Below are 12683 nucleotides of genomic sequence, written 5' to 3'. Positions count from 1 at the left end.
GCATCTCCCAGTAAAGTCCATTGGGCGTGCAAAGGTTATAAAATGTCAACATGTTTGCATTTACAGTTCCAAACTGCAGATGATGCAGCTTTGTTTCCTACAAGACCAGGCAGAACTGCACACCTGTTTTTAGGTTTCTTGCGGAAAGAATATTGACCAGAATATTAAGTCCCAGTTTTAGCAATTCCAGTCTTAGCTAATGTCCTTGGTGAAACAAAGTATCTTTCATCTTGTTATATCATCTGTGACTAAAGACCATTTACATAACACATCAGCGCTTAAAACAATTATACTGTTTATCCACAGATTGTGTGCATGTGTGTGTGCTTATGTGTGTGAGCTCAGTACAACAAGCCTCTTGTACTCCAGTAATGGAGGCGATGCAAAGTCTACAACACAGCCTGATCCACGTGGTCATTTGTGTTAAATCTACTCCAACCAGTGCCAATTGCAGAAACAGTGAAACACTCACATGGTGTCCAACCATCGCGTAAATGCTACGATATATTCATCAGAGCAACTCCTCCATCTAGTGGTAAGGGTTGTCCAACTGTACTGCCAGAGATTGAACCTTGGAGCTGCATCTTCATTAAAGATACCACAAGACAACTAGTTATAGTAATTCAGGGGCCACTTGCTCCGTCACAATTGGCTCCTTGAAATCGTCATTTTTCTGAAGTCTTCTTGGATGACCCACAGGGCCAATCATATCTAACACCAAGAGAGAGTGTGTCTGCGTGTGGCTCAGCCCGTGGACCATGAAATCAGACTGTCAGGGCTTGCTGACACACCTGCCTGCAGACAAGATGATTTAATCTCTCTCTGCCCCCCCCCCCCCTCCACACACACACACACCACACACACACACACACACACACACACACATGCATTAATTGTGTTCATAAACAACAGAACTTCCTCTCCCTGACTTTGTGCAAGGGTCTCCATTTTTCTCTTTCAGTGCCCCCTAAAACCAGTCAATTTCCTGTCGGGCCATTCAGCCGTGACTGCAGCAGGTGCCTAATGGACGAAGCTTCGGAAACATGGCATTACCGAAATTTGAGCAAACTCAATTGTGCTAATCCGGGGATTTGCATCTTTAATTTCCAACAGTTTGGGGAAGAAGAAAAAAAACCCAAAACCCAACCTTTTTGAAAATCGGAGCAACGTGAGCTGAATATTTAGCTGCTCCTGCCGTGCAAAAGGTTGTGTCCTTTTTCTGAAAAGCATTTGATCCACGGCCACAGCTTAAAGTTTGATCGTCAACGACAGTCACGAGTTGTTTTAGCATATTTCTAAACTGGTGAATCACCGGTTTATCTGGCAGCTTCATTATGAACACAGTTCTTGCTAATTAACCCAAAAATCATTTCCTTGTTGACACTTACGCCTTATCTTAACCCCACTCTGCAAATGATGCTCTCTTAAAACTTGATTTGATTTCTTTGAGTGTGCGCACGCACACGCACACCCCCTCACACACACAGCTTTTAAATAAGGGATTTAGATTACAGCACTGGCTTTGCAATGATGAAGTGTTTATACTCCGAGGTTGAGCCTTATTGGAATTCATATGACGTTTGTTGTCTCCCTTCATATAAACAGGTGGCTGTGCAGAGATAACGTGCAGCGTATTGTACCGACAAAGACACGCTCGTGCACATGCCGGTGCATCTAGTGTTGTGTATGTGTGTGTTCTTTTTAATCCTAAACCAGTCAGAGGGGCATTTATTAATCTCTCTATTTCAGAAGGGGAGCGCCGGTGCCTTTCAGGTGTCAGGAGCAGGGATTCCTGAGCAAATGTCAACTCGCCTGGCGAAGAACCGCAACAACAAAACAAAGAGCTGATTCGCCTTGTTGCCGTTGCGGGGGAGAGCTTCCCCTGCTCCCACAGACTTCCATTTCACGGCTCAGTTTGAGCTATTTCGACGTTCAAGGTGAAATGCACAGAAGGCATGAGTTGTTTTTGTGCAAGAGCGGAGGAAATTGTGCTGAAATATATGTCTCCAATATGTGTTTATGGATTTGATTTGTTTTAAAATAGCACAGCAGTGCTGATTTCTCAGAGGTAAAGTAGCAACAATTCCACTCACTTTGGCGCAGCGTGCATTTGACAGCTAAATGAAAGCACTGAGCCTGCCATGAGGTTTGCGGTGCCCCTTTCACTCCAAACAGCACTCCTTTCTTTGATTTTAATAACACAGGCGTGTTTTCTTTTTTTCATCCCCTTTCTTAATGTCCTTCTGATATCACGTCAAGAGGCTGACCTCGCCACTTGAGATGCGGCAGCGAGCCCACCTCTGCATTGATCTCTCATTTCAAAAGCCTCAGAAACACACCGACAGAGCCATTACCCGCCATTGTGGATAAATCAAACTGACCCCAGGCCACACAGGATTTAGAATAAAAGTGCTCGTTAATATAATATTACCACTTTTTCTTTTCTGTCCCAACGGCAGGGTTGTTAATTCATGAGCTTGCATTTTCGTCTACTATAAGATGCTGCGAGTGTTGCTTTTTCTAATATTTATTCCGTGTTGAGCAGCGCAGGGGTGCAGTGGTTAGCACTGTCCCCTCGAAGCAGTGGGTTCAAACCCCGCTGGGATCAGTGTGTGTGCATCAGTTTGCATGGTGCCCCTGTGTCTCTGTGGGGCCTCTCCTGGTACTCCAGCTTCCTCCCATTTTCTACAGACATTTAGAGGATAGATTCATTGGTGACTCTCAATGGACTTTAGATGTGATTGTGAGTGCATATTTAATTTAAACTATATGGCATCCCTGTGATGAGCTGTCCACTGATCCAGGGAATACCCCGCCTCTCACCTAGGACAGCCGGGATAGCCGGTGTTAATGTGAGATGTTTAGATGAGTAGTACGTGCTCTCCAACAACGATCCCTGGATTTGAAAGCTGCTGTGAGTCATTCAACCCACACAAGTTTTATCTGAATGACAACGCTCTTATCATACAATGTCAGAGGAGAACATGTGTTCGGCATGACTTCACGTATTCAATATAAATAATGAGATAATCATACGAGCCGGTTGTGAAGAAGAACGTTCATTTGTCTACTAGAATTTTATTTCTTTTGTGTCTGCAGCCGTCTGAGATGGCTGATTTTGAGATTCGTCTCATAACACTCTTAAGAAAATGGCGCACGCTCTCGACACTTAATGATTAAAATGACCCATAATGACAATTTTCCATTATTGTAAAAGAGTTACCCTGACCGGGAAAGATCATTCGGTTTGCCAGACACGTTTTTTCCCAATTGTCTTGTTTGCAACTTTGTAATGACACAAATGATGTCTCCAAAGTACATTTCATACTTTATTACTTGTTTTTATGGTTTTTGTTGTGATTGCAGGAAAAGTGCACCTCTCTTCTGTTTATTTTCCTATTTTGGGGGGTTTATGATCTGATTTTAAATGCCATATAGACCATAAAAGAGCCAGAATACCAAGATAGAAATAAACAAAATATTCATACTGCAAATACCATTTCAGTAAAATACTTCTAAACAGCACATTGAGCCTTTTTTTTTTTTTTAGAAAAATCCCCATTGATGTAAATTAAACTGACTCTCCATAGCTTTATCCTTATCTTGAAAAAGTGACAGTCCACAACAACAAACTCCAAATTGGGAGAACAAACAAGTAGATTATCAGTAGATCAAAGCAGAGATAGATGTGGAATAAATACATAAAGGATTTGACTGCAGGCAAGGACAAAACGTCAACTTCAGAGTGTAAGAAACCCTACAAGGATCACTCATAATGATCATTTTCACAGACAGTGGGATCTAATCCAGTTTCTTTCATACACACAGGATGAAAATGTATTGTGTGGTAGATCAGGCCAGTAACTGGTTTGAACACCAGAAGGTTGTCTCCTTGCAGTAGTCAAGAAAAAGTAGAAAAACCACAATGAGGTTCATTCTGAGCAGAATATGAGAACAACGCTGGAAGTCCTCAGGAACACAGAGCAGCTGACATCATGTCTGACACTAATGTCCATTTAGACGGGGCCTCAAAGGCTACTTTTAAGAGAAAGAAGATACACAGACCTGGTTGCTCTGTATGTCACAACATAGAGGTTATACAAGTGCCAAAGCTAGCTGTATAATTCTGTTCAATATTTCCTATTTATAATTGCACAGCTAATAATGAGAAATGTCTGTTTTAGCGCGTTGAATCTAATTTTCATTGACTCTCGCTATTGACTAGGACATTTGCTTGAGAGCTTAATGAAAATAAATTCTGTCTTGACATGCTCACCGTTTATCATGGCAGTGCCGCAGAGCTGGCGACTGAAGCACGAGAGAGTGCGCTCCAGTCAGTCCTGATTCAAAAGCCTGCAATGAACAGCAGCAAATGCACGCGTTCTTTTCAGGCAAGAGACCCGTCCTTTCCTCTTTTTACTTTTCAAAATGAGTAAAGTCACTTTAATTACAGCTCATTTGTGGGTTAAATTACATCAAAGACTCATTTACAGGATATATGTAATCTAACCCAGTTCTCCGTATAAGAGAGAAGGTAGAAAACACACGATAAGTGGTCTTGAATACAGAAGAGATGCATGGATCTGAACACCGTGCATGGATGCATGGTGTTCTTTGGGTTTCCCAATTTTAACTGAGCCTGATAGTGTAGATATTTCAGAAAGAAACACAAGACTACACGCAAACACCAATAACACCACCTTTAGATCGCCATTACCCTCCTGCGGCTGATATGGCGCCTTACAAATGTGTTTTGAGTTCATAGCCGCGCTGCAATCGCCCTATCATCTATCTCTTCTTTACTTCTCACTCGTCATCTCTTTCTGCATCTATTCTCCCTCACCGCTGTGTGTTTTGCTGCTCTGTCACTGTCCCCCGGCTGGCTGGGAGAGATAACTCCTCCACATGAAGATACTTTAAGCTCATTGCAAGGCCGATAGAACCCGGGGCACCAATCAAACAGTGTGTCATTAGTCCTGAAGATAGTGAACTGAAGTGGTCTGCTTATCTGCTCCCAGTGATCCTGAATTGTTCTAATGAATCTTGTCCCCTCCAAAACTTGCAGCCCGTCAGACCACTGGAAACCAAAGAAGTCGCACTTCACAAGATTCAGCTGGCATGGGTTTCTTTAATTGGATTTTAAAGGCTCACAAATCTCCCATCTTTCATAAATTTGTCTGAAAGAAAGATGCTCATGCACCGTCGGGAAAACCATCACTCAAGAAGATGCCTTTTTTAAAACAGTCAACCTGCGACTGATACGAGAGGAAGTTTTCCAGTTGTGTGGTTTTAGTCCTTTTTCCAGGGCAATGTTGTCAGGTGAAGGTGTGTCAAACTGAAAAGGTACAATCGGCGGACGTTGTGGGTCAGCCTTTTGAAATTTGGGGAGAGGATGATATAAGACTTGATAAAAGGTGTTTGACTTCACCACCTCTATTTGTCCAGGCCACAAAACCAGGAAATCCTCCTTCTTTAGCTTCATCTTGTGCTTTTTCTGCTGCCCGGAAACTGCAGCACCATCAGATGCATCTGAGGATTCTCCCCGTATGGGTGGCAAATAGAAGATAGCTGGGGTGAGGGTCGGACATCTTGGTGGAGTTTCTGCTCTGACTTTCCTCCATCCTTTAGATGAAGAAGAGAGAGAGAGAGCTGTTCCTAAGCTTGACGGTAAAACTTCAGTGGTTTCAGAAAAGATCAGGCTATTTGCTAGGCTCTCATCACGCTCAGGCTGGAGGTCTGTGTCCATGCTTAGATGTTCAACAAGCTCAGACAGTGACGCCATGTTCTCAACAACTGTTGTGGCCTTGACAGAAGTCAGAGGCTTAATTACTGAGGAACAAGAATTTGAATGGTCCTGGAATAACTCAGGTGGAACATCAACATTTATTCCAGGTAGCTGCTGGCTGATGGTTGCTTGAGAAGATCTAAGACTACACCCAGGACAAGACAGAGACAAAAGAGGAGGAAGAGCCCTGCTGTGATCCTGCAACCCTGAATACAAAGTGTCTGTCCCTCCTGAGCTCACTGTTTTAAAAGATCTAAGGTCGTTGTCCTTGCTTAGATGATGTGCGGCAATCTCAGCCAAGGAGGCCGCTGTCTCTGGCACAGCCAAGGTTTCAGTCTTGACAGAGGTCAGAGGCCTAAATGCTGCAGGGCTGTGGTTTGAATGGCCCTGGATTAACTCCGACAATGATGGAAATCCTTTGAGTGTAGTCAGGTTAGGTCGAACATCAGCATCCGTTCCAAAGGAGTGCTGGCTGATGGGTGCTTGATGATGACTTAGACAGAAACCTGGAGCAGAAGGTGCAGGACGCAGAGGAAGACCTCTGCTGCTCTGCTGCAACCCTAAAAACGAGTCTATCCCTCCTGCGCTGGCAGGGGTAGAACTTGGCAGCTCTTTATTTCTGCTTAGATGTCGCACCACAAGCTCAGATAGAGAGTATGTTCTCTCTGGTTCAGCCATAGTTTTCACCTTTTCAGATGATTAAGAGTTCTCACTAAAAAGAGGAAAAAGCGCAGAAATGCTCACGGTTGATCGTTTTATGAACAAATCAACTTGTCCATGTTCTGTATGAGTATAGATTCAGGCGCTTTGATGTCTGTGAGTTCTTCGCTCGCCGTGTTTAGTGTCTCTGATCTCTTTAATCACCGTCTTTGATTTCTGGCCCACACATCCTAGCAACAGCATGCCATTTTGTACACACGTATCAATATACATACTTTAACATGACAACAAAGAATTTTCACTTTAAGTCACATGTACATGTATGTGGCATAATTGATTTGCTCTTTTTGGCTTTTTTTTTTTTAACAATATTGAATTAGAATAAACTAATTGTCAGCATGGAAACCACCTCATATTTGCTCCAGTTTCCTCATAATTTACTATAGGTGTGAATGTGACCAGCTAGCACATGGAGTCATGTGACCCAGAGTCTACAGGCTTGAAAGAATATCTCAAAACTCCGTGAATGTTTTGCAACTCTCGTTGTGTATGTCCTACAAACATAAAAATGACATCCTTTTGTAGAAATTGGTGTAAACTGTCACATAAATGACAGTTTTGGAATGTAAAACTTCACAGAACTCCTTAAACTGACCCACTGCTGCCACAACTCCATTGACTCCCATGTTGGAAACTCAAACGAGTCTGTTTAACCCACGACTTCTACATGATTTCTCCAAATTTCATGGAAATATGCAGTCGCATGTCTCATTCCAAAAAAAACCCCAACATGCAACAATAGTTAGTGTCGAGTTAGTGTATAATTTCAGTGTCTACATAGTCGAGTTTTTTCTAAACAGTGAAGATGGGAAGGGGCAGGCTGAGTGCTGGCATTTATGAGGGCAACAACTGGGACACACACGCATAACACACACACACACACACACACACCCAAGACCTCACTAATGTTGCTGATTTAATGTTAATGAATAAAGATTTTAAAAAATTTAATTGAGACACTTTCAAGTTAAATCAGCAAAGGTCATCACTCAAACTGAAACTGCAGTGCTGGCAAATGTCTTCTACCTCTTCAAGCTCTTCCCAAAAACAAGAGAGATCTATCCTATAGAACAAGCCACCATTTCTGGTACCAATTTATATTATTGCTCATTCACAAGTCCCCTTTAGTTAAAATGGTGTAATCATTTATGAACATTAACAGATAATAACAAGTGCAGTAAATGATAAGTTCATCATTTAGAAAACACTATAACTTCAATGAAGAGAATTATATATATAAATATAGAAACCTGTTTTTTTTATCACTAGATGTTGCATTTAGGCCATGTAAACAACCGCATCTATTTAAAGCCACTTAGTGAATAATACCAGAATCATACCTCTGAATCATTAGTCGTAATTATTCCCTGCGATGACGCACCAAGAACCAAAAGTTCTACTGTACGCGAAAATTAGAAAAAAGCACCCCAGTGAGAGCGAGTCCACTTTAAGATTCACCCCCTTTGCCACACTGTGCTCCTCATGTTTGACTTGTATGAATAAACCTTTTTACTGTTTTAGACTGGGAGTTCTACCCGACACCTCTCTTCCTTTTTGATGACCAAAATCACTCTTTCGGGTTCCCAGACACATTCCAGAAGACCTCACTATGCTAGTAGTGGACCAACAACACAGTGTAATTAGGATAAATTCCGTTGCCTTTAATCAGATTGATCCTTCAACATGCCCTTAGATAAGCTGTTAGCTGAGCGAGATGGCGGCTGTAGTGTGTTACTACAAATATGAGTGTTACTGTACGCTTGATTCGATTTTCAGAATATTTGGATGAGGCTGTTTGTCATCTAACGGTTTAATATGAACCGGATACTTTATCGTGACCCAAATACTGAAATGATGACTCCTTGTAAATAATGTATATATGTGATTCATCAAACAGAGGGAAGTGTAAAATGAAAATGGTTTAAGTAATGCTCACCTTAACCCTCTGTGTCCATTCATGTTCTTAGAAGTATCATCAAGTGCATGTTGTTGTATCACTTTTACAAACTGTTCTTTAGAACGGGCAAAATGTTACTGAGCCTGCTACGATTATTCTTTTTCCACCACCTTTGGTACCAAGGATGGTGTGCAGGCCTGAGCAGGCCTTAAAAAGGACTTAGTTTATAAGTAGCTGGCATCATCTCCAGGAACCTGTGCACAGAGTATGGACAGGAAAGTCCACAATCCACCTAGACGACTACTGCAATGGAGTAGGGCCAGGACTTCCCCATCCACACGGATGGAATGGTGGGTGGCTAATCAGCCAGAGTGTAGTGACAGATAAACCACAGATGAAGGCACAGGAAAGCATGCAGTTATCCCCTAACTGACAACAGTAGTAGGAGGTGGTGCTGTAGAAAAGAGCATCCCAAGGGTATAATAAAGTCTAAAGCATCAGGAGCGAGAATATGATCAAATTACTGAGGTCTGTCAGAAGCAGGAGCTGCGAAAGATGTAGAAAACAACTGTTTTGAATTGATGCAGCAATGTGTGCCATCAGGTCATATCGGGAATCCTGGAGCAGAGTGTTGCTATCTGAGCTGTTAGCGACAGTGATGGGATACTCTGCAACATAAATACAAATATCTGTCCCTTAAAAATACAAAATCTTCCCACATTTCACACTAAAGTAAGATATACTATTTAAATCCACCCCACCCCATAACCCCTCCCTTGCCATTAAAGTCAATCTTAAATTTGTACTAATTTGAACTGCTAATTTGTGTTTGTAGAATCAAACGCCTGCTTTAAACAGTATAAACCTCCAAGACACAATATTATCCATCACTTGTTCAAATAAGTTGCTTTACTTGAGGCTAAATTTCTAAAGTAACTGTGATTTTTAAAAGCTCATTTTCCATATGATGACTTGTATAGAAGATGATTCATGTTGTACATGTTTGGTGTGCTTTGAGATAATTCCTTCCTCATGGTCTTGGAAAGTTAATGTTGTTGTCTTAGAAAAGTAGCGTTGTCTTGTGCTGCCACCTTGTGTTTAAAGCATGTTAACCTGCTGTTCGACGCTTAAAATACTCACTCTAACCCTAACTACAATTAGCTATACGTCAATAACTGCATATTATAACGGCTGTTGAAAAAGTTTCTATATGTATAATTTCTTCTTCCAGAAATAATCTAAAGCAAAGATAGACTTCACCCAAATGCGTCAGTGGTCAAATGCCATTCACCAATGGACAGTGATCTGTCAGAATGTTCTGACAGGCCATTTTGTTGCTCTGCCTGACATTTGGGTCTGTACATCTTGTCTCCAGGCCTCAAATATGATAACATTTCAAGCAGAAAGGTTAATAAAAGGGCCCAGGCAAATGTAGAGAAGGTCAACAAGAGAGAGAGGGGGAAGAGAGGGAGAGCAGATTATAATGAGCTTATTTAAGGTCATCCCGCGTCTTGGTTGCTAGTTAATTACTAGTTATTGAGTTCTACAACCCTGACGTCACTTAAAAACATGGCTGCCGCAGTAAAGGCAATCCACGTGCGACTTTCTAAGAACGCTCTTGCCAATGTTTACCACAAGGGGGCGCTGCCACCCGTTTTTATAGCACCTAATTTTGGTTCCATATTAGTTGCAGAGAGAGATCCAGTAAAATGATGTCACAAATTGACACGATGTTTCACAAATTTGCTGGATCACGCTGCGATCATTCTGAGGGGTGAGTTCATGGTGACTCATCATCACAACGGGAACAGTAAAGTTCTCCAACCCTGAGGGAGGCAACCTCAGCCTGAACGGGAAAGAGCCGCGGATGAGCTGATGTCAGTAAATGTGCAGGAGCCCAGCACATCACTTCTTAAATTACATCCTGATGTAATCAGGAACTATCAGCCACAATCTAAAGGATATATGCATGGTTGAGACAAGAACTGTTTGAGAAGGAACCTCAGCTGTTCTAAACATATTAATAATAGATTTAGTCTATACAAACTTACATGCATGAAGATGGCCATTTAAAAATTGAGACCGGATAAACTATATTATAAAAATTGTAATTGAAACATTATTTTCTATGTCTATGTTTTATATGAAAATTATATTTATAATGACATCAGTTCTAAAAATGATCCCACTTATATATCACCCATTCCATAAATTGAGTTGATCTTTTACAGGCATATAAGGACAGCCACTGGACTTGGGTTATAAATGTCTCAGCTCTGGGGCTGACGTCCATATTCCTCCACACACTAAAAATAAACATGACATACAAAAGGATTATATCTCAAGACTGAGACGGTGATTACGTATGTAGTTTTTATTTATCAGATAACTGTGATGCATGTTCAGGTCAACTATAGGACTGTACATAGCCTGTCACTTTAATAATTTAGCACATTTACTCTCAGGCTGACCAAGCTCTCTCTCTCTCTCTCTCTCTCTCTCTCTCTCTCTCTCTCTCTCTCTCTCTCTCTCTCTCTCTCTCTTATACCCACACCCTTGGATGCAGGCAGGCGTACACACCGGCAGACTCTCTCAGCCTTTACGTTGCTCTCCATCTCTCTCTGCCTCTAGCTGCCTAAGCTCTCCGCTGGTTGACCTAAAGCTCCTTGCTGTGCAGCACCGGTAAGAATCTCTCCTTCAGTTCATCCTTCACGTCTACGTGTTTCTTTCTCATTCTGGTTTCCTAGGGACTCAAACAAAGGATTCAGGGTGTGGCTGTGGCTAGTGGAAGCTGTGAAATGATGTGGAGGGAGAAAAGGGAGGATACTGATGTTAACACTGATGGAGAGAATGCTGTTACGGAGCTGTGTTGTAGGACACCCTTAGCTTTTGTCAGGAAATGTTTCTGTGTCTTTTTTAAGGGAATATTTAAAATTCAAACCATGTGCTAATGACGCCTGTTTCAAACACACATTAGTGAGAGTCATTTCACAGCAATTACAGCGAATGGCCTCCTTCCACGGCATGACTTATGGGTAGGTTTGGCAGAACAGTCAGACCTGAGGCTAGGTCAGGAATATGACTGCAGTGGAGGCTAGATCCACGAGGCTGCAGGGGTGGCTGCAGAGAAAGAGAGAGAGAGAGACAGTGTGCGAGGATGCAGAGGGAAAGAACAAAGACCCAACCACAGAGAAGGGAATGAAGAGACAAAGGAAAGATGGGTAAAAATAGTCACATTTTAGCTGCATCCACATTCTAGAGACTATCAAGGTAGTGTGGCTGTATGGAGGAGGCAGGCATCCCTCACAGACATACATGTGTGGACATGCTGTAGCCACGCCCTTCATGTCTGTTTGGTTATTTCCATTGTGGTATAGAGCCATGAAAGCCTGAACACAGTGTAGAGCTGAAATAAATATATGCCCAACACATTAATTCATAACAAACAGTGAAGGTCAAATCTGAATGCCCCTAAGCTCAGTTGTTTTTTTTTTAAATTTTCATCCTTCACAGGCAAAATGTCTGACAAGCCCGACATGACTGAAATCGCTAATTTTGACAAGACAAAGCTGAAGAAGACGGAGACCAAAGAAAAGAACCCTCTGCCCACCAAAGAGAGTGAGTGCTCCGGGTGATCGAAGCCCATACCCAGCATTTATCCATGCTGTCCATGCACCACGCATCACTCCTGTCAAAAAAATCACACTCAGCGAGCCGGCTGGCGAATAGAAGCCGTTTCTGTAAATCGTCATGTTTTCATTCCCTTTCTTCTTGTTTTCTCCCACAGCCATTGAGCAGGAGAGGAAGGGCGACGCCACACCTTGACTCCCTAGCACATGATGAAAAGAAGATGCCACAGCAAAAAAGAAAGCACTTTCCTTTGATTACTACAGTGTTTCAGTCTCTTATTTTGTCTTCAGATTAGGGTGCTGGCCAGCTCCCTGGGGTGCCCCGTTTTATATGGCAGCCTCACATAGGGGGATGTCTTACCACCAGGGTGGGAAAACCTTAGCTTGGGTGCCTGTCTTCCAATGTAAGCTTGAACTGTCTCATAAGTGTCAAATATTGCCAAACTGGAGATGGAGTGGAGAGGCAGCATATAGAGAAAGGCAGAGATCCAGGTTAACGGGAGGGGTGGGCTTTTGAGTCCACATACATGGGAGCAATTGGAATCTAAACATGAGGGATGTTTTCTTAATATACTTTTTACTTTTCTTTATCAAATAAAGGATAACCCATGGAATGAGTCAGAGCTGTCTGTTTTCCCTTATTGATGTCATG

At 42.2% G+C, this 12683-nt stretch overlaps 1 protein-coding gene across 1 annotated transcript; it reads left to right on the top strand.

Annotated features, from left to right (window-relative positions):
• Positions 1 to 10930: 10930 nt before the first annotated feature.
• On the top strand, positions 10931 to 12652 carry tmsb2 (thymosin beta 2). The gene is made up of 3 exons (XM_057043645.1): positions 10931 to 11084; positions 11916 to 12020; positions 12190 to 12652. Exons 2-3 carry the CDS (start codon positions 11921 to 11923, stop codon positions 12225 to 12227), a joined length of 138 nt encoding a protein of 45 aa, XP_056899625.1. The 5' UTR covers positions 10931 to 11084; positions 11916 to 11920; the 3' UTR covers positions 12228 to 12652.
• Positions 12653 to 12683: the final 31 nt, after the last annotated feature.

The sequence above is a fragment of the Takifugu flavidus genome, chromosome 9 (genome assembly GCF_003711565.1).
Source record: "Takifugu flavidus isolate HTHZ2018 chromosome 9, ASM371156v2, whole genome shotgun sequence".
NCBI lineage: Eukaryota > Metazoa > Chordata > Actinopteri > Tetraodontiformes > Tetraodontidae > Takifugu > Takifugu flavidus.
This window is presented reverse-complemented; position numbering and strand designations above follow the sequence as displayed.

Bases quoted from the DNA above. Each gene is read 5' to 3' on its own strand.
- tmsb2 (XM_057043645.1), top strand. From the start codon at position 11,921: ATGTCTGACAAGCCCGACATGACTGAAATCGCTAATTTTGACAAGACA. The intron at 12,021-12,189 runs GTGAGTGCTCCG...TTTCTCCCACAG, and splicing joins CCCTCTGCCCACCAAAGAGA to CCATTGAGCAGGAGAGGAAG.